Source organism: Hemitrygon akajei, chromosome 7 (genome assembly GCF_048418815.1).
Source record: "Hemitrygon akajei chromosome 7, sHemAka1.3, whole genome shotgun sequence".
NCBI lineage: Eukaryota > Metazoa > Chordata > Chondrichthyes > Myliobatiformes > Dasyatidae > Hemitrygon > Hemitrygon akajei.
Genome location: NC_133130.1, coordinates 26746101 through 26768820, shown reverse-complemented (window position 1 = coordinate 26768820; position 22720 = coordinate 26746101). Strand labels below are relative to the sequence as shown.

Sequence of the window (22720 nt, the reverse complement as noted above, 5' to 3'; positions counted from 1 at the left end):
AGTTCTGGTCACCTTGCTACAGGAAGGATGTGGATACTATAGAGAGAGCGCAGAGGAGATTTACAAGTATTTTGCCTGGATTAGAGGGCCTGCCTAATGAGAATAGGTTGAGTGAACTTGGCCTTTTCTCCTTGGAACAACGAAGGATGAGAGGTGACCTGATAGAGGTGCATAAGATGATGAGAGGCATTGATCATGCAGATAGCCAGAGGGTTTTTCTCAGGGCTGAAGTGGCTAACACAAGGGGACATAGTTTTAAGGTGCTTGAAAATAGATACAAGGGGGATGTTAGAGGTAAGTTTTTCACACAGAGCGGTGGGTGTGAGAAATGCACTACCAGCAATGGTGTTAGAGGCAGATACAATAGGGTCTTTTAAGAGACTCTTAGATGGGTACATGGAGCTTAGAAAAATAAAGGGCTATGTGTTAAGGAAATTCTAGGCAGTTTCTAGAGTAGGCTACATGGTCGGCACAACATTGTGGGCTGAAGGGCCTGTAATGTGCTGTAGATTTCTATGTTCCAAAGAAAGAATGTGAAATTTGCTATTCATTGGTGAGAGAAGGAATGTGAATATGTTTGTAGAACTGTGGAAGTCATTTCTGGAAAATTCATGAATGTTTACAACCTAGGACTACAGAATAAACTGCAAATAATTGATATGATGCTAAAGGCTACATGATTAGTCAATTTGGTTAATAATGTCATCCTTTTCACATAATCTGGAATTCTGAAATACAATTTACGTTCCACAACTTTGAGAGGAATTATGTACTGAATCATTAGCAGAGCTATCATCATGTCTTCTACTATTATGTTTTTAGCATGTATACCTTACAGCACTTCAGTAAGGGAGTTAAGATTAGTGATTGTGGAAATAATCTACTGAAAATAGTGATAAGATTTTTCTGTAGAACTGGATGGTGTTTATCAATCAATTTCTGATCTGGAGAAATGTCTGTAGTCAATAATAACTTGTAGGAAGTTTATATAAAACTGGACTTCAAAATGCTGTGACATTTTAAATGAATTCCATCTGTTTTGACATGTTGATTTTTGTTTTAACCTTTATGTAGATCTGAGTGGTTCTATGGACTCCCCAGATGTAAAAGTTAATGTGGATAATGACTATACAACTGATTCTTCAGCAACTGCATTTCTCAGGAAAAGGGGATATGGATGGCTTCTAGAAGTGGAGGAAGAAGACTCGGCTGACACAAAACCACTCTTGTATGTCTCTCTTTGAATTTTGGGTTGTGCATATTTAATATAATTATATTTTAAGTGGTGAATATTTCAAGCAGAAAGTAAGATGGTAACCTAATGGGAACCTCGTCACTGGATAAAATACATGATCCAAGGTGGCTGATAGGGCATATCTTGGGATGTTTTACCTTATGGGAAAGTTGCTAATAGGGAACATAAATACAAGATAAAATATTGTTCACTTAAAATTGCGATAGAGGAATTTCTTCTTGCAGAAGGTGGCGAATCTCTGGAATTTTCTATCCTGGAAGGAGGTGAAAGTTGGATCATTTTATGTATTCTTAGAGTGGAGATCGATATTATTTGACAGTGAAGAAATAGAAGGGTATAGAAAATGGCATGGATGAGGAGTTGAGGCCAGCATAACTCAGCCAGGATTAAACTGAACTACTTCATTTTCTTGTGTTCTTAAAAACACTCAGTTGTAGGTAGATAATTTCAAGAGCTATTGATAAGCTAAAAATTGAGTACAATTCCCATCCCACAGTGTTATAGATACAGTAGAGTAACAGGCTCTTCTGGCTCAATGAGCGGCACCACCCAATAACACCCATGAGATCGATTAACCCTACTAATTCATACGTCTTTAGGATCTGGGAGGAAACGAGCACCAGGAGGAAACCACAAGGTCACGGGAAGAACGTACAATCTCCTCGCAAGCAGTGGTGGGAATTGAACCCTTGTCGCTGGTGCTGTAAAGCATTACAATAACTGCTATGCCACTGTGCTGCCATTCAATGTTGGTGTTGAATTTTTCAAGCAGGCTGTTAAATGGAAAGGAAATCCTAAAGAATTTGTTAATAAAAGATGAGTCTTTTCTCCTGATCCCTTTAATGTAACAATGTTACTGAGTGACAATTATTTAAATAACAAGGCGTTTATAGGGCATGTGGCTTTCTGCTCAAATGTTTCTCCATCAAAACACCTTTGTGCTTATCATTAGCAATCTATCACTTCTATAGCAGACAAACAAAAGTGGTGGGGGGGGGAGGGTTGATGCTGTTTGCTATTGCTTATGTGTGGGAGGGGGCAGGGGGCTTTGGAGTTCTTACTACTTTTTGTCATTCATTCTTTGGGGTTTTCTGTTTCGAGGCTGTCTGTGAAGAGTAAGAATTTCAGGTTGTATATTGTAAAAGTTCTCTGATGGAACCACTGAAACAGGATTGAAGATGGAATCAATACAAAGGATGGTTGTGTCAAAAAGTCATGTGTCTGATCTTTGGATTTTCATCATAGACTTAGCATCCCGAGTGATGCAAGAAAGCAAGACAGCGATTTGATCAGGTGTTGTGCTGCTTCTTGAGCCTTTGCTAGTTTTCTGGCCCAGATGGATTCTGGCTGAATTCATTTCAAAAGTTTCAAAGGTACATTTAATGTCAGAGAAAGGAAAACAATATACATCCTGAAATGCTTTTTCTTTGCAACCATCCACGAAAACAGAGGAGTGCCCCCCAGAATGAATAACAGTTAAATGTTAGAACCCCAAAGTCCCTCCCATGCTCCCCTCCCTCCCATTAATAAGTGGCAGCAAGCAACAATCCCCCTTCCCCCCCCCCCCCACCAGCAAAAAAAAAGCATCGGCACCCACCACCGAGCACTCAAGCGTGAACAAAGTAATAGCAAAGACGCCGACTTGCAGTACCCCAGTGACTACTTGTTCACCTGGTAGTTGACATACCACAGGCTCTCTCTTTCCGTTATAAGGGAGAAAGAGGTGTCTCCATTTTACAGCAAGAGGGGAGACAAAACAAACAACTTACTGGTTTATGATGTTAAAAGTCCATTGCGTCACTTTTTTCTGAGCTCTGTGCCCAAAGACTTCGAGTCTATGGGCACACAGCCAGAGATCTTCTGAGAGGTACCAACCTCCAATTTTCTCCTCCCGTCTCCAGAGCCATGAAATTTCGGTCCTCTGAAGGTTCATGGGTGATCGCTAATGGTCCATAAAATGATGCCTTGCTAACTATGCCTAGACTCAAAGATGAATAAGAAGGCTTTCAAGTTAAGAGGCAGTCTGCTGAGTAGCAAAAAGATCCTGACAAAGGTCATAAGAAAATATCAGGGAAAACACCTGCTCTGATTCACATTCCCAAGATAAAAACAAGCACCAGGTAATAGATCAAGAACAAAGTAGACCACATATTAAAGCACATTCCATAATGTGTTCAGAAGAGAGATAGGGTGAGGTTTGCAATTAACTACTCTGAGAACTCTTGTCTCTCCATAGATGCTGCCTGACATGTTGAATATTTCCAGCATTTTTCATTTTTTTTTCCAGATAATCTCCACAAGAATCCTTAACAATATTAATATGCTTCTCTTCTTCTAATTATCCATTGAACAAGCCAAAGAATCATAACTGAATAGACGTTTATAAATAAATATAAGCAAATCCTAAAACTGAGATTTCAGCAGCTCACTGTACCCTTAAAAAGCAGGCCCATGTTTTCTCCACATTGAACTGTAATGCAAATTGCCTATGCTGGATTGCCAGAATCTTCCATCTAGTGTTGGGTAGTAACAAACTTGAAAAGTTTCAATTAAAGACTACTACTTCTGTATATGACACATGGCAAATTCCCATGTTTACTTGATCAATAAAACTTTGATCACAATTTTCAGATCCATTCCATTATTAATCAAGAATGACTAATTAACATTGCACTAGATTTACAACAGAAAGTATGGAGTAGTGAGCAAATAATATAACTTCTGTACTGAGAGAAGTAGTTATTACTTTAGAGCTTTTTGAAATCAGAACTAGCAGAAAAAAGAAATAAAACTCTAAAACCAAAGAGGCAACAAAAGGGTGTCTGTGATGGAATTGAGGACAGGAAAGATTACATGCTGAAAGGTCTGAAATTAAATGAAAAAAGCCATTTCAGAAATAACACAGTAGATATGGAGAAGATGTGAATTGAAGACAAAGGCAAAATTATTTGCAGAAAAAAGGATTAAAACTGGGAATGTGTGATGCAAAGGCTGAATTTCCTAGTTATCTGAAATTTAGAAAATGCTAAATCATGTGACTATTTGAAGATGAGTTGTTCTTCAAGCTTTTATTGACACCTCAGGAAAAGTATTGGAGGCAGGTCAGAATGGCAACTGCAAGTGGAAGACAACCAATTAGAATCATACTTGAGACTGAAAAAAAGGTGCCCTGCAAAACAGGTACTCAACCATCATTGGAAACCACATGGTGAGGAAGTACAAAGTGTTAAATTGCAAGAAATAAACAGATTGGATTTGCAGAGTATGATGTCTGAACAGTAAGAGGAAGGCAGTAAATGGGGATTTCCAGTAACTGCATGGAAAGTATGGGGAAAGGATCTGCTTGACTTACTTTCCTTTTTTTCCTGTTAGCAATTTCAACTATCTTCTATTTTGCTCTCTTTGACTTATTTTTTGTTGTTAATTAGATGCTGTTAGCAGCCACTATTACAAAGCTCCATTATTCTTAATTTAAATTCTCTTATCTTCCAGTCATCAAAGATTTGCTAAATTTCTGTGATGTATGTGATAGAACACCTAAATCTTACTCCAGCAAGATGGCTGTGCAACTGGCTTCTGAACAAGAAGTGCTGCTGTTTTACTTAAATGTATATCTAATGATCACAAGATCCTGCAATATGTTAAGAACTCAAAGGAGTTTGTTGTTTGCTGATGGAGATAATGAAGGAGCTGTGTAACATGGTGCTGCTTGAGTTGATGGAGGCTCACAGTCAAATAGCGAGTGACCATTATGGTCACATTATTTGTGATCGCTAGACTCCTTTGGACATGGCTAATCTGGTACGCTGCAGGGGCAGATGGAGGGGCCGAGGGCCAAGTCCTCAGTTGTAGCGAGGACTCGGCCTGAAGCCATAGTGTCACCTGTTTGCAGCTTGCTCGTTGTGCTTCACCTGGGGGGGGGGGGGGGTGGTAATGTGTCCAGAATGGAGTCGGAGTTGCCCTCCTAGGGTTTCGCTCAGCAGAAGAAAAGCTCTGTTGTGGCCGACTGCAGATTTTTAAAGCGGCACTCAAGGGACTCGGGTCTGAAGCTGCAGGGTCGCCTGCTTTTCAGCCGCTGAAGGAGAGGCATACAAGCCTTCGCTCTCTACCGGGGCAGCATAGCACATTTGTGGTGACGTAAGATTTAAAATGGACTGAAGCATCTGGACTATATACGTATATATTTGATGGAGTTTTTACTAATATTCTATGTGTTCTTGTGTATGCGAGGACTGAGCCTCAAAGCCATGGATTTGCCTAGTGGACAGCAGGGGCCAGTTGATATAATATTGGGGGTGGGGCCGATCCGGGCTCATGCGTATGCTGCACCATTGATATTCTATATGGGTTTTTTAACTTGTATACATCATGCCATGGCTTTGCGGGGTCAGGGTGGTGTTGGAGGTGGGCTCCTGGACTTATTACATGATTGTGATCTCGTGTGTGCTTACTGTGTGTAACTGTTGGTAATGTGTTAAATGGCAATTAAACTTGAATTGAAATCGCTCTGTGCTTTACTCACTTGCAGTCTCCCTTCATTATGATTTGATATTAAATTCCATTTGCCAGCATTCTGCCTACTTGCTATCTCCTGTGGTAGAATCATAGTATCTTTTCATCACAATGTGATTTTTGCATCATGAGCAAATTCAGAAATCTTCCACACTATTCCGGGTCATTAATGTAAATTGTGGGCCATTACCTGATCCCTGTGGTGCACTACTAGTTTACTTCCTTCTACCCTCCAAAGGACCCACTTTTCCAACACTGAGATGGAATCAGATATAGACTCAGTCCATTTTAAAACTATATCTGATTTCAGTTTCTCCAAAGTACCGGTAGTTAAGCTGCATTCTTTCTCCCATGAAGGACGTCAGAGAATTAGTTGAGATTTTGAAATTATATCTTAGTTTTATGGTAATCATTGCTAGTGGAATTGTTTAAATTTGTGATTATTAATAAAATGTTAATTTAACACTGTACTTAGATTTGAATATGGGTCTCATGATTATTAATTTGCAACTTCACTATATTGCCCAACTGAGCATTTAGTTACATTCTGTCTTTATAAAACTAAATAATTTTTATAAACTCATTCTTGTGGTTGCAACAACATATTTAAATGGTTAGGGGATGCCCTTTTGTGGTCTGGCTCCTGATGGTGTTGGAATCTTTCTTTTTAATAATGAAGCATTTCATACTTGAACTATCTTTTATTAAAATATGTTATAATGTACCTCCTCTCTCAATCATTTAGGGAGGAATTGGACATTGATCTGAAGGATATTTACTACAAAATCCGATGTGTGTTGATGCCAATGCCTTCGCTGGGATTTAATAGGCAGGTCGTGAGAGATAATCCTGACTTCTGGGGCCCACTTGCTGTGGTTCTTTTCTTTTCAATGATTTCACTATATGGACAATTTCGAGTAAGTGTTTTGGAGAGGAGGTAACAGATAAGATAGATGCAAATTTTCTTGATCCGCAAATAATGGGGATATTGATAAGATGGATAAAATGCAGGTGTTTCCTGAGTGGAGGAATTCAAAATAACTGGACAATATATATTATTTGGAACTAAGTATTTTGCAAGTAAAATCTACAAATTTTTTTTATTTTATTCTTCCTCCAAAAAACTGTTTATGCTGTTAGAACTGAATTTTCAATACTGATAAATTTCCTGATACATGGGTGTTTAAGTACAAATCTCAATATCCAATTAATGAAAAGAATAGGTGAAATTGCACCCCATCTTTCTTCATAAATGTTTGCTGTTTCTGAAGCTATTTTGTCAGAGTTTATTCCTGAAGCATAATGCACGTCATTCAGTAATGGGAGTCTGAGTTAGATATAGATATACCATATCTATATGGTATAGCACCATAAAAATATGCTATCTGAGTTATTGCAGATCTTGTTGAATCTTTCAGCTGAACAAAGTGATTAATTTCCTATTACCAAAAGACTTCTACCTATAAAAAGCAAGTTGGTAGTATGAAGGTACATGATGCTCTTGCCTGGATGGATGCAGCTGTAATAATTGTTATCCAGCACAAAGCAGTCCATTTGATTGGCAGTTCAGCAGCAGCATTTATGGGTAGATGCTCTTTGACAGCACTTGCAAAACCTGCAGCCTCCACACCCAAGTTCTCCAAGTGGAACACTAATTTTGACACGGACTGCCAAACCTTTGTTATTGGGCAGATGCCGTAGCATTCTGACTGTCCACTTGTCCAGCAACCCACTTGACTACTGTTACACCACCATCAAGAACACTTAACGTGCCATCCCACATCTGCGCTTTGGTAAGTCTGATCACCTGGTTGTTCTTCTACTTCCAGTGTAGAGACAGAGACTGAGAACTAGCACCAGTGGCGAAGACCATGAAGCTATGGACAAGGGAGGCAGAGGAGTGCTACAGGAATGTTTTGAATTGGTGGACTGAGGATTCATAGTCAAATCTAAATGAATATGCCACAGTTGTCACCGACTTCATCAAGACTTATGTGGATGTGAGTGTGCCTTCAAGAACATAGCGGACACGCCCAAACCAAAACCTTTTTATGAATCAGGAGATTTGCAGTCTGCTGTGGACTAGAACTGTGGCTTTCAACACCAGTGATCCAGAACTATACAAGAATTCAGGTCTATGGAAGTCTATTTTAAGAGGAAAAACACAACTTTAATTGAGTTTAGAAGTAGAATCAGTTCTGGAAGGGTTTGCAGGTCATTACTTCCTACAGAGCAAAACCTAACTTGAATGGCTGTGATGCTTCACTCCTCAATTAGCTCAATGCCTTTTGTGAAGCTTTGAAAGGGAGAATCCCTGCAGCATCTGGTAATCCTGTGGTCTTTGTCTTGGAGGCTGATATCTGAACATCTTTCTAGTGGGTAAACCCTTGCAAGGTGTCAGACTCTGGTGGGTCACTGAAAACTTGTGCCAACCAACTGATGGGATTGTTCAAGGATATCTTCAACCTCTCATTGCTACTGTCAGCTTCTAAAGAGTGGAAGTCATATCAGTGCCTAAGAAGAGCAGGGTGAGTTGCCCAGTTGCACTCACATCTACTCTGATGAAGTGCTTTGAGAAGATGGTCATGGACCTGGACCTGCTACAATTTAGCTATTTCTACAATAGGTCTACAGTAGATATAATTTCACTGGCTCAAAACCTGGACAATAGAAATACCTACATCAGACTGCTATTATATTGACTATAGCTCAGTGAACAACACCATCACCTCCTCAGTATAAATCAACCAGCTCTAAAACTTGGGCTTCTCTACCTCCCTTTCCAAATGATTCTTTGATTTCCCCTTCGAGAGACCACAGGCAGTGTGGATTGGAATAATATCTCTTTGCTGACAATTAACACCAGCACGGCTCAAGGATGTGTGCTTAGCCCTCTGCTCTGCTCTACTCTACACCCATAACTGTGTGGCTAGGCACAGCTCAAATGCCATCTATAAGTTTGCTGATGACGCTATTGTTGGCAGCTTCTCAGATGCTGACAAGGAGGCATACAGGAGTGAGATAGAAATGCTGGTTGAGTGGTGCTACAACAACAAAAAGCTTGCACCCAATATTAGTAAGACTAAGGAATTGGATGTGAACTTCAAGAAGGGGAAGTCAAGGGAACAACAACAGTCCTTATAAAGGAATCAGCAGTGTAAAGGGTGAGCAATGCCATGTTCCTGGGTATCAGCATTTCTGAGACCTGTCCTGAGCTCAGCATAGTGATGCAATTACAAAGGCGGCATGAAAAGGGGCTATATTTCATTAGGAGTTCGAGGAGACTTGATATGTCAAGAAAGAATTTAGCAAATGTCTATAGATGTACTGAGAAGAACATTCTAACTGGTTGCATTGCCACCTGGTATGGAGGGACCACTGCATAGGATTGGAAATGGCTGCAGAAAGTTACCAACTCTGCCAACTCCATCTTGGATACTTACCTCCTCAGCATCGAGGAAGTCTTCAAGGGGACATAATCAAATGGCTGATCAAACACATCCCCAGCACACAGGACATGGTTTCCCAACCTGGGGTCTTCAGACCCCTTGGTTAATGGTAGGGGCCAATGGCACAAAGTAGATTGGGAGCCTCTGATTGAGATCAAAAAACTGCATCCATCATTAAGGACACACAGGACAAGCAGTCTTCTCATTGTTACCATCAAGGAGGAGGTATGGGAGCTTGAAGACACACATTCAACATTTTAGGAACAGCTTCTTCCCCTCTGCCATCAGATTTCTGAATGGACAATGAATCCATGTATTGTACTTTGCTGCTGCCACAAAACAACAAATTTCACGACGTTTCCCAGTGATATTAGATCTGAATGTGATTCTTCCTAAGAATTTTTGTTCTGTTTCCAATCTTTGTAATCTTTCTTTACATCAATTGTTCAAAAATGTTAAATTGTTAGTAGAATGAAAATATTGTCTTGAACTAAACATACAGTTGTTATTATTTCTAGGTTGTTTCATGGATTATAACAATCTGGATATTTGGATCACTAACCATCTTCTTACTGGCTCGTGTTCTTGGTGGTGAGGTAGGAATGCTTAGTGGCTCATTAAGTTTAGAGAATAATTTTAACTGGTTAGGTGCTATTGTCAGTATATCATGTGGAATCTGGCTGTCTTGTTTTACAGGTTGCATATGGTCAGGTTCTTGGGGTCATTGGATATTCACTACTCCCATTGATTGCAATTGTTCCGGTCCTTTTGGTTGTTCGATCTTTTGAGGTTTTATCAACAGTTATAAAGGTAGGTACCTCCAAATGAAAATTATAGCCTTGTTAGTTTAAAAAAAATGTGATTGTTGTACAGAGATTTAGCCCAGAGTCTGTGCTCTTCAGTGAACCATGACGATTTGCTATTAAATAATGCCAGTCCTTCCCTGTTAGGGAATAGCACCAAATAATTCCTTGTTATCCATGAGGGAAAGGGGCACAAATATCCAGAAAATCATATATGCCAATAAGAAGTTCCTTACAACCATTACAGCTCCAAATAAAAATGCAATTGCCTTTTTGAAAGAACTTGGCGCGTTGAGCAGCATCAGTAGGAAGTGAGGGGAAGAATTGTTGAAATAATGACCCTGTCTCCACTGTAATGTTCTAAAAGCTTTAGTGTGCATTAATATGTATGTTAAATTCTTCAAGTATATAAAAGAAATAATAGCTAACAAACTTATTTCCTTTGAAAGTTGCAAACAATGATTGATTATTGAAATACTAAATTGCATATGTGTATAAAAGCTGCTCTGTAATGAATACAGAAGAAAGTCATTTGGCATGTGCCTGAAAGCTGATCATTGCATTTGTACAAACAATGGTTGTTTCCTCAGTGGGTACATTAACGTTGATATATTTGAACAGAAATTGAGATGGGGCCTGAGGCTGACCTTGTAAATACACAGATCTGCAGACGGCAAATCTGTGGATAATGATGACACTGTGCTGTTATTTGTGGATCAGAACGGACATAATCTCTCACTGTGAGGTGCTGTACCTGGCTTAATGGGGTTGTATGGGTTGCAAATATGGCAAAATATGTGCCTAGCCTCCAAAAATATAAAAATTAAATCTTCAGCAGCCAGTTAAATTGCTTGCCTCTATTCAAAAATATTCAAACTTTGAAATACTATTGAAACTATTTAAAGTTGATTATTTTATATTTAAAATCTGAAAATAAAATGTGATTTAACAAATTGCACAGTTCCTCTCCACTGAAATCAGTAAAGACTTCTGCCACACCTAGCAGTGGAGACGCTGTAGTAACATCCTGCACCCAGTCCAACTTAATATCGATTCTTCATAAAGTGGCGATGAATTGTCAAAACCTTGCGTTTTGTGGAAAATCCAGCAGCAAAGTGTGTAGCTTCAGCATATTTTCCTTGATCCTCATTGTCTTTAATTTTATTGGAAGCTTCTGATGCTGCACTCAGCGCAATATTAGTGGCAGTCACCTGTACTGTCTTTGCAGTCCAGGTGTCTTTGTCCATGCTTGGACTTAATTGGCATTGAGATCTGGAACTGTCCAAGTGATCCTAACAGAGTCTAAAATGAGCATGATTGAGCAGGTGATTCATACTGACAAATCTTGTTTTTCAGCTGTTTGGTGTATTCTGGGCTGCTTACAGTGCTGCTTCCCTACTGGTTGGAGAAGAATTTAAAACAAAGAAACCTCTTCTTATATACCCAATATTTCTTCTGTATATCTATTTTCTGTCTTTGTATACCGGTGTCTGAGATTCCAAGGATCTGACTGTTCAATAAGGACTGTGACAAGGCAATTGTTTCGGAAGAAGTGCTAATGACTCTACCTAAAGGAGAAAGTGAATTTCTTCCTCTTCAGCAAGTGGTTATTTGGGGTCTAAAAGCTTAGTTCTAAGGTTTAAACACTTTCTGGTGTTTAGCAGCTACATAAATGTGTATTTAATTCGTATTTTAAAGCTGTTTTGGTTTGTGTGGAAATGGCTTCTGAAGGAGAAGGCTGTAATCAATTTCATATGGAATGGAATATGGACAGTGCTGAGTCTCTGTGCCAAAGCATCAAGAAAGATATAACCAAGGAAAAGCATTTCTGACAAATTCTGAAACATTCTAAAGAGAAGAAAAAATAAAGTTAAGGCATTATTATTTTGAAATCGTACTTTTTAAAATGTGCAGTTTTATGAGATTAAGTAAGTGTAATTGATTCTGTAGATACATTTTATCTATTTAATGCAAATGGATATATTCCAGGCATTTTAAAACTTCAATTTGTGTAGATGAGTTCAAATTCTTAATGAAATTTAAGTTGGGTGCCTTCGCTTGGATTATCTTTAGCTGCTGACTGGCTGTTGTATAGGAAAAAATAGTAACATAAGCATTTGTAAAATAAACTGCAAATAAGATGTTTGTAGTTATATTTTCTTTAATATTCTTACCTTGATGTATTGGCTATAACTTCAGAATGCACCTTTTTCATAGTATCGAGGTTATTTGCACAGCACAATTTCATTTGATTTCAAATTATTTTTAAATATTTGATTAAATTTGGGTGGTGGAGTAAATATGTACAATTGAAGAAAATGGCCAAACGTCTTGGATTCTATGTGAAAATGGATAAATAACTGCTGCAGTATTTAGTTTCTTTTCATTCCACTAATTAAGACTTGTATACTCCTGAAATATTTATGAACAAACTTGTTTAATGTTTGGGGTAAGTTAGGAGGCACAACACTATTTCTTTGTTAATGATGATTTAGCACTAAAGAGATTCAATGTTTAAATTCCTGAGGTGCAAAAGTGATGCTCATTGTTAAAATTACTTACAAGTATAGGCCCTCCACAGGTTACAGCAGAATTCCATTCCTGTTAACTATTTGTTAAAGATGCCTGCAGCAGCTGGCAAATCCATTCCAAGTGCTTGTCGTATGTATGTATTGTACAAAAGTCAAACATTCTTAAACTGGGAGGACCTTGCATATTGAAGTAGTGGGTGTGTTTATAAATCTGAATTACAAAAGAAAATGAAGTAATGAAAAAGAACATTTTCTTAAGTCTCTGGTAAGTGACCATTCCAGACTCTTAAATTTTAAGTTATTTAAACAGAAAAGTATTTTGCAATTAAACTCGCATCAATTTTTGATATGCTTTACATTGCAGAGTGGCCTGCTTTAGTGTATTTGATTACATTGAAAATAGAAAATTATAACGCAATACAGGCTCTTTGTCCCTTAAAGTTGTACTGACTGCTTAAGATCCATCTAATCCTTCCCACCTACATAACACACCATTTTAAAAAATATTATTCAGAGTTTCTCAAATGCCACTACTGTATCTGGCCCTATGGCAGTATGTTCCGCTCATCCACCACTCTCTGTGTAAAGAACCTTTGACATCTTTTCCTTTCTTTTCCTCCAAACACCTTCAAATAATGTCCCTTTGATTATGCACCTTTGTATTAGTCAGAATTGGGTTCACTATCTCTGGCATGTGTCAGGAAATTTGTAGATTTGCAACAGCAGTACATAATAAAAAATATAAATTACATATATTTGTTAAACTAGGTAGTGCAAAAAGATGGGGGAGAGAATAAAGAAAATAGTGAAATAGTGTGCATGGGTTCAGTGTCAATTCAGAAATCTGATGGCAGAGGGAAGAAGCTGATCCAAAACGTTGCATTTGGGTCTTCAGGCTCCTGTACTTCCTTCCTGATGGTAACAATGAGAAGAGGGTAAGTCCTGGGTGATGGCGGTTATTAATGATGGATGCTGCCTTTTTGATGCATCGATTTTTGAAGATGTCCCTGATGCTGGGGATTTATTTGATTATGCCTCCTTGTATTAGCAATTTGATAAGATTCATATGATCCTGAAGACAGCAGAAAATCCTCTATGTAGGGAATGAGTTGCTCATAAATTAAGATACAAATGCAGAAAACTGGTTTGGCTTTCAAGAATGATGTAATGATTACAATGTTCTCTTCCATTATGGTTTTCATTTTAAATAATTGCTTGAGCTAGGCTATCCTTCAAACAGTCTATTTGTTCATTTTAATTTCAGAGTTTTTCCCTTTTACAAGCTTGAACATGTCTTTGTTCTTTAATATTTGTATTATAATTGCAATCCAAATCTGTAATTATTAAGCTCACTCCACATTCATCTTTCTACCAAGATCACCTTGTATTTCACTCCTCTGACAATAGACTTTAATGTAGCTCTTCTGAACAACCTCCACTGTAACCCAGTTGCTCTTTGACTTTGTCTTGTTTTACTTAGATCAGGGGTTCCCAACCTGAGATTCATGGACCCTTTGCTTAATGATATTGGTCCACTGCATAAAAATGATTGGGAACCCCTGCCTCAGATAAATACTCCTTTGCTTTACTACTACATACTGTCCTGCAGTAATTGTACATATTAAAGTTTAAGTCTCTAACTTTAATTCTTGGGTATTTTGGTACATTTGAATACTTATTCTGCTTTGAGCAAGTGTTTCTCTTTTTCAGATAGTCTGTGGCAGAACATTCCAGAGATTCACTACTCTCTAGTTTAAAAAAAACCCTCCTTACCTCTGTTCCAAAGGGTCACCCCTCAATTTTGAGACTGTGCCTTCTAGTTCTGGACAGCCTCAGCATAGAAACATCTTCTCCACATCCACCCTATCTAGTCCTTTCAACATTCAGTAGGTTTTAATGAGATTCTCCCCCCGCATTCTTCTAAATTCCAGTGAGTACAGGCATAAAGCTGCCAAATGCTCCTTATATGTTAACCCCTTCATTCTTGGAATCATTCTCGTGTACCTCCTGTGGACTCTCCAATGACAACACATCCTTTTCGTGATATGGGGCCCAAAACTGTTGACAACGCTCAGTGTGGCCTGACCAGTGTCTTATAAAACATCAGCATTAGCTCCTTGTTTTTACTGTGTGTTTTATTCCCCTTGAAATAAATGCCAACATTGCATTTTCCTTTTTTACCACCAACTCAACCTGTAAATTAACCTCCTGGGAGTCTTGCCCAAGGACTCCCAAGTCCCTCTGCATCTCTAATGTTTGAATTTTCTCTCCATTTAGATAATAGTCTGCACTTTTATTCCTTTTACCAAAATCTGTTATCCATTTCCCAACACAATTCCATCTGCCACATTGTTGTCCATTCTTCCAATTTATCTAAGTCCTTATGCAATTGCATTGCTTCCTCAGCATTCCCTACCCCTCTACTTATATTTGTATTACCTGCAAACGTTGCCACAAAGCCATCAATTCCATTATGTAAATCATTGACAAACAATGTGAAATATTGCCCCCTGAGGAACAGGTCCAGAAAAGGTCTCCTTTATTCCCACTTACTGTCTCCTTCGTGTCAGCCATTACTTTATCTGTGCCAGTATCTTTCTTGTAATGCCATAGGATTTTATCTTGTTAAGCTGCCTCATGTCTGGCACCTTATCAAATGCCTTTTGAAAACCTAAGTAAATGACATCCACTGCCTCTTCTTTGTCCACCCTGTTTGTTACTACTTAAAGAACTCTTAACAGATTTGTCATGCAAGACTTACGTTTACAGAAACCATGCCAACTTTGACTTAGTTTATCATTAGTCTCCAAGAACTCCCAAATCTCATCTTTTTTAATGGATTCCAACACTTTCCCAACCATTGATGTTAGGCTAACTGGCCTATAATTTCCTTTTTGCCTTCCTCCCTTCTTAAACAGTTGAGTGACATTTGCAATTTTCTAGTCCTCCAGAACCATGCCAGAATCGAGTGATTTTTCTATAAAGATTTGATGCTTTGGGCTGAGACCCTTCATCAGGGCTGGAAATGAAGGGCAAAGATGCCAAATAAAAAGGTGGGAAGAGGAGGAGGAGGACAACCTGAAATGTGATATGTGAAGCCAAGTGTGTGGGAAAGGTTAAAGGGCTGGAGGTAGGAGAGGAGAGTGGATCATGGGAGAAATGGAAGAAGGAGGGACACCGGGGAGGTGATAGGCAGGTAAGGAGAAAAGGTAAGCAGGCAGATTGGGGAATAGAAGAGGAGGGGGAAAAGAAAAAAAATTACCTGAAGGAGAAGTCAATGTTCACACCATCAGGTTCGAGGCTGCCTGGATGGAATATGAGGTGTTACTCCACCTGAGAGTGACCTCATTGTGGCAGAACGAGAGACCATGGACTGGCATGTCAGAATGGGAATGGGGTTCGGAATTAAAATGACTGGCCACTAGGAAATTCCGCTTTTGGCGGATGGAGTGGAGGTGCTCCATAGAGCAGTCCGCTAATTTATGTTGGGTCTCACCAATGTGAGGAGGCTGCATTGGGAGTATTGGATACAATAGATGACCCCAAAGATTTGCAGGTGAAGTGTTGTCTCAAGTAGAAAGACTGTATGGGGCTCTGAATGGAGGTGAACGGGCAGGTGTAGCATTTTTGTCCCTTGCAGCTATATGTGCCAGGACGAATATTAGTGGGGAGGGACAATGGACAAGGGAATCATGAAAGGAATGATCCCTGTGGAAAGTGGAGAATAGAGGAGAGGTAATGATGTGTTTGGTTGTCAGATCCCATTGAAGATGCCGGAAGTTGCAGAGAATGATGTATTGGATGTGGAGGCTCATGGAGTGGTAGATAAGGAGAAGAAGAACTCTATCCCTGTTAAGGAAGGGAAGTTACAGTGAGCATGGATGTCCAGGAAATGGAGATGATGTTGGTGAAGGAAGGTAAACCCCATTCTTTGAAGGAGGAGGACCTCTTTAATGTCCTTGAAAGGAAGCCCTCATCCTGGGAACAGATGCGGCAAAGTTGAAGGAACTGAGAAGAGAATAGCATTGTTACAGGAGGCAGGATGGGAAGAAGTATACTCAAGATAGCCTTGGGAATTGGTAGGTTTATAAAAGACATCCATAGACAGTTTTTCTCCAGAGACCAAGAGAAGGGAGAGAAGTGTCAGGAAATGGACCAAATGAATTTAAGGGCAAGATGAAAGTTGGAGGCTAAGATGAGCTCAGCATAGGTACATGAAGCAGCACCAATGGAGATGGCTTGAAACATGGACTGTCAACCCACTTTCTCCAAACTCGAGGGGTAGACGTGGGCCTCAGCTATGCCTGCCTTTTTCATTGACTACATGGAACAGTTCATCTTTGGATTACGTATATTTTCAAGAACAATGAAAATATAACAAGACCAAAGAACCTCCTTCCTCTATTCCCTCTCAGATGCACAGTAACTGAAATGTTCCCATGCACATAGCCTTTGCTGCCGCACAGCTGGAATTTTATATAATGTTATATTAAAGAACTGCACAGTTTTCAGGCTGTAATAAATAAATGTTTTTAAAATTCCTGCTCTAAGCAATGGTTGATCCATATAGCTTTTTTTAAAAGAGGGAACATTAAACAATGTCTTAAAAGATCTCAGCATATTTGGCAACCAATGTGGTTAGTAGAGACAAAAGGAAAGACAGAGTTCTTTTTCATGCTGCTAACCCCACTCAATAATGTAAATGCACTACCACAACTACAATGCATTTAATGACCTACCCACTTCTGAAATAAAAGTAGCTCAGGAGAAAACACTGGGGGTAATGATGCTCAATCACTCTTCAGAGAACCTAACACCAGGGTGGTTAAAAATTCACACTTGGCCTTAGTAGCAGTTAGTTACTCTGAAACAGTTATAAGATTATATTTGTAACCACTTTTAGATGGAAAACATGCCTGCCATCAATAATTAATCGGATGGAGCCAAATATACCTGGCTAAACCAAGCCATAATATATCAGTGTGCTCATAATGGAAAAGGTTGTTCCTCCTTTAGAGTCTCAGATTGCTATCTCATTCTCAACTACAAAAATCTCCATTTCACATTAAAAAAAATTGGCCTACATAGAATATCAAGTGAGAAAAAAAATCTGCCAAAAAATAATTGGATAATTCTGACATCTTCATGCCTTTTGTCATTAAGTTCATTGTTATTTGTTCTGTGAAGATGTGCTATTTTCTGCAGCTGTGCCTATATATGTAAAATCATTTTTTTCCTCTGTTGCTAAGCAACGGGTATATCTGCACGAGCTATCTCAGCAGCTTTCAACTTGCCCACTATGTTCTATCGGCATTCCTCTAGGCAGCCTCCATGTTCACTTAACATGCGTATTCTTACAATCACCTCAACATTCATAGTGGATGAGCATCAACATTGTATGGACACTCTATACGAATGCTTTGGACTAAATTAGTTTATTAATTGTGAATAGTACTGAGATACAGTGAAAAGCTTCTGTTTGCATGCCATCCAAACAGATAATTTCATAAATAACTACATTGAGGTGGTACAGAAAGGGAAAAATGCAGAATATAACAGTAGTTTAACAAAATGTGCTGGAGGTAGATACAGTGAAAGATCCACGACAAGGTAGAGCCACCTTTATCATACAAGAAGTCTGTTCAAGAGTCTTGTGAAAATAGGATAGAAGTTGCCCTTGACTCTGGTAGTATATGTTCTCAAGCTCTTGTATCTTCTATCTGAAGGGAGGGAGGAAAAGAGAATGATTGGGGTGGGAGGGGTCCTTGGTTATGTTGCCAGCTTTTCTTGAGACGGAGAGAAGTGTAGACAGAGCCAATGGAGGAAAGGCTAGTTTATGTGATGGATTGGGCTTATTTCATGGCTCTGCAATTTATTGGGGTCTTGGGTGGAGCAATTCCTATACTAAGCTCTGATGAATTTGCATGAGATTCTTTCTATGGTGCATCTGAAAGTTGGTGAGTCATTGGGGACATGTTGAGATCCTTAGGCTCCTGGAAAAACTAGAGATACTGGTGTGCATTCTTGGCCATTGTCAGAATCAGAATCAGATTTAATATTACTAGCATATATCGTGAACCTTACTAACTTTACGGTAGCAGTACAATGAAATACATGTTAAATAGAGAAAAAAGTGAGTTACATTAAGTATATACATATATTATCTATTAAATAGTTAAGTTAAAATAAGTACTGCAAAAAGAAATAAAAGAAGTATTGAGGTAATGTTTATGGGTTCGATGTCCATTTAGAAATCGGATGACAGAGAGGAAAAAACTGTTCCTGAATCACTGAGTGTGTGCCTTCAGGCTCTGTACCTCCTTCCCAATAGTAACAGTATGAAGAGGGCATGTCCCAGGTGGTGGGGATCCTTAAAGATGGATGCTGCCTTCCTAATGCACTGCTCCTTGAAGACATCTTGGATACTACAGAGGCTAGTACACATGCTGGAGCTTTTACAAGTTTCTAAGGTTCTTTTACAAGCTCTCTGCAACTTATTTGGATCTTGTGCAGTAGCCCACCCACCCCCACCCCTGCCATACCAGACGGTGATACAGCCAGTCAGAATGCTCTCCATGCTACATTTGTAGAAGTTTTTGAGTGTTTTAGCTACAAACCAAATTTCCTCAAGCTCCTAATGAAATATAGCCGCTGTCTTGTCTTCTTTATAGCTGGATCGATATGTTGCATCCAGGTTAGGTCCTCAGAGATACTGATACCCAGGAACTTGAAATTGCTCACTCTCTCCACTTCTGATCCCTCTATGAGGATGGGCTTAAGTTCCCTTGTTTTACCCTTTCTGAAGTCCACAATTAGCTCTTTGACTTGCTGACGTTGAGTGCAAGGTTTTTGATTCAACACCACTCAACAAGCTGATATATCTTGCTCCTGTACGCCCTTTTATAACCATCTGAAATTCTGCCAATGATGGTTATACCATCAGTTATCAACAAATTTATAGATGGCATTCAAGCTCTGCCTAGCCACACAGGTCTTGGGTGTAGAGAGAATAGAGCAGTAGGCTAAGCGCACATTCCAGTGGAACACCAGTGTTGATGTCTGAAAGGTGGATAGGCCTATGGACCCCTGGTCCCTGAAGTCAATAATCAGCTCCTTGGTCTTGCTGACACTGAGTAAGAGGTTGTTGTTATGGCAGCACTTAGCCACATTTTCAACCTCCCTCCTATATGTTGATTTGTCACCACCTTTGAATTGGCCAATGACAGTGGTGTCATCAGCAAACTTAGATATATCATTGGACCGTGCCTAGCCACGCGGTCATAAGTGTAAAGCAAGTAGAGCAAGGGGCTTAAGCACACAGCCTTGTGGTATACTTGTGCTGATGGAGATCATGGAGATGTTGCCAAAGAAGGATCCAATTGTACAAGGAGGTATTGAGACCAGGGTCTAGGAACAGATTGATTAGTTTTGAGGGGATGATGGTACTGAATGCTGAGCTGTAGTTGATAAGAGCATCCTGATGTATGCATCATTGCTGTCCAGAAGAGGAGCCTATGAAATGGCATCTGCTTTGGGCCTGTTGCTCCAGTAGGCGTATAGGAGCAGATCCAAGATGCTTCTCAGGCAGGAGTTGATATGTTTCCTCACCAATCCCTCAAAACACTTCACTGTGAATGCAACTTGGAAATCATGCCAGCATACTGCAGAAATAAATAAAATACCTAAAACAACTGGAACCAAAACACATTCTAATGCCACAAGCGTTCTTTTTATTTTACTTGTGCGTAAGGAAAAAAGCATTGTCCTGTCACCCACACTGTTCTGAAGTCTAAACAGAAAACTTTTATTTTTTTAAATATAGAATTGGTCTCTCAGTTACAGCTATTGCCCATTTGGTAAATTGAATTTGTTTGAATTCCTTACTTGCAGCCCAACATCATTGCTACCACTCACAAGTAAGTACCTGAAAATCTGCATTGCTATTTTACAAGCTTCAAGGCTTTGAGAACAGACAGTAACCCTGAAATGGTTCTAAGCATGGTGGACAACAATTTTGGTCACAAAGTAAGTTCAAAGTAATTTTTTAAAAATCAAAATACGTACATCTCCATGTTCAACCATGAGATTAATTTTCTTGCAGGCATTTACAGTAGAACAAAGAAATGCAATAAAATCAATGAAAAACTACACACAAAGACGGACAACCAATGTACAAAAGACAAACTGCAAATACAAAAATAATAAATAAATAAAATTGAGAACATGAGTCGCAGAGTCCTTGATTGTGAATCTTTGGGTCTCGTATGGGTACAACATGTAACAGGTAACCTCCAGGATGACTATTTTCAAGACTCAATTACAGGATTCTCCATTCCAGATGCAGGATCGGCCCAGCCTCAGTCACAGAGCTTTTATATAGAGTGTGTGAGTGCGCAGAACTGGAATGGATGCAAATCAGCCTCTTACCTTAGAGATTAACTAAGGGGAGAAAATCACAACTTTACAGCTGAGTAATGATTATGAAAATCTGCAGTAGGCTTGTCAATACTGTCACATTTGATAGGGTTATTGCCAATTAAAAAAAAAACATCCTAGGAACCTAAATAACAGTACTTGAAATTCCCAACTTTTGTATTATTACTGCTACTTTGTGATATCTGTATTCTTCAAAATCAAAAAACGACAAAGCTACAGGTAAAAACAGAAATTGCCAGAAACACTTTGGCAGTATCTGTTGAAAGAGAAATGTGATATTTTGGAACAGTTTTGTACCTAAACATTCAATTATTTCTTATTCAGTGCTGTGCTTGTGACGTGTAAGCAAAAATAGTAGAGGGAAACAAAATATTAAAAGTGGAAAATAAAATCACTGAATAGCAAATACTGTTTAAAACTGTACCAGAGAATGCACATGTAAGTCAGATTTCATTGTTGCAACCACTTTAACAGGAGTAAGTGATAAAATAACTATCTTTTATGCATGAGAAGGGTCATTGGTTTTTTTTTGTCTTCTCATTTTTCCTGCTCTTCACTCGGAAGCAGAAAACAAATCAGAAATTGGGGAATAGCGAAATCTTAGTTCTTTTGCTAATAATATTCTGCAATCCCTCAGTGAGTAAATGTGTCATCAGCAAACTAAAATATGGTGTTCAAAGTAAATTTATTATCAAAGTACATATATGTCACCATATATTGCTCTGAGATTTATTTTCTTACAGGCATTTGCAGTAGAACAAAGAAGTACAATAGAATTAATGAAACAACACACTCAAAGACCAACAAACAACATGCAAAAGACAAACTGAGCAAACGTAAGGAAAGAAATAAACAAACAATAAGAACACGAGTTGAGGGTCCTTGAAAGTGAGTCTTTAGGTTCGCAAAATGGTGGAGGAACTCAGCAGGCCAGGCAGCATCTGTGGAAAGGAATAAAGAGCTGACATTTTGAGCCGAGACCCATCATCAAGACAGAGTGGGGGATAAGCTCATAGTTCTATCGTGCACCTTTCCTAATGGTGAGTATGGAAGAGATGTCATTGCCAATCCATACTAACTGGGGTTTGCCAGGGAGGAGATCCAGGATCCAGGATCAAGAAGCTTAGTTTTGTGGAGATGATAGTGTTGAATGCTAAGCTGTAGTCGGTGAAGATGCTACTTGACATATGCATCTTCATTATCCATGAGTTCTGGAGCTGAGTGAAGAAGGAATGAAAGGGTGTTTACTGTTAAACTGTTGTGATGGCAAATTACCAGTCTAGATCATTTCTTAGGCTGGAGTTAATATAGTTCATGACTAACCTCTGGAAGCACTTCTCAGTAGATTTAAGTGCTACTGGATGATAGTCATTGGGACAAGTTACCACAGTCTTCTTGGGACACCAGTATGATTGATGCCTGTGGAAGTGGTGGGTACCTTAAAATTCCAAAGGATTGGTTGAAGTTGTCTATGAATACTCCTCCAAGTTGATTAGCACATCTTCAGTATGCCGTCTTGCCCAGATGACTTCCATGGATTCACCCTCTTGAAGGATGCTCTCATGTCAAACACAGTGACTGAGATCGCAAGATTATTGTGGGCTGTAGAGGTTCATCAAGATGCCTCCATGTTCTGCCAGTCAAAGCAAGCGTAAAAAAGGCATTGAGCTCTTCTGCGAGCAAAACCTCATTACCGGTTATGTTGATTGGTTTTGCTTTGTCAGAGGTGATGGT

General features: G+C 39.1%; 1 protein-coding gene across 1 annotated transcript in view; it reads left to right on the top strand.

Annotated features, from left to right (window-relative positions):
* The window catches only part of yipf4 (Yip1 domain family, member 4), a 51567-nt gene extending 39407 nt beyond the window's left edge, over positions 1 to 12160 (top strand). Inside the window, exons 2-6 of the mRNA XM_073050536.1 lie at positions 1075 to 1228; positions 6513 to 6684; positions 9735 to 9812; positions 9913 to 10026; positions 11376 to 12160. Coding sequence (XP_072906637.1) covers positions 1075 to 1228; positions 6513 to 6684; positions 9735 to 9812; positions 9913 to 10026; positions 11376 to 11513 — 656 coding nt within the window. The 3' untranslated portion in view covers positions 11514 to 12160. The remainder of the gene's footprint in view (positions 1 to 1074; positions 1229 to 6512; positions 6685 to 9734; positions 9813 to 9912; positions 10027 to 11375) is intronic.
* Positions 12161 to 22720: the final 10560 nt, after the last annotated feature.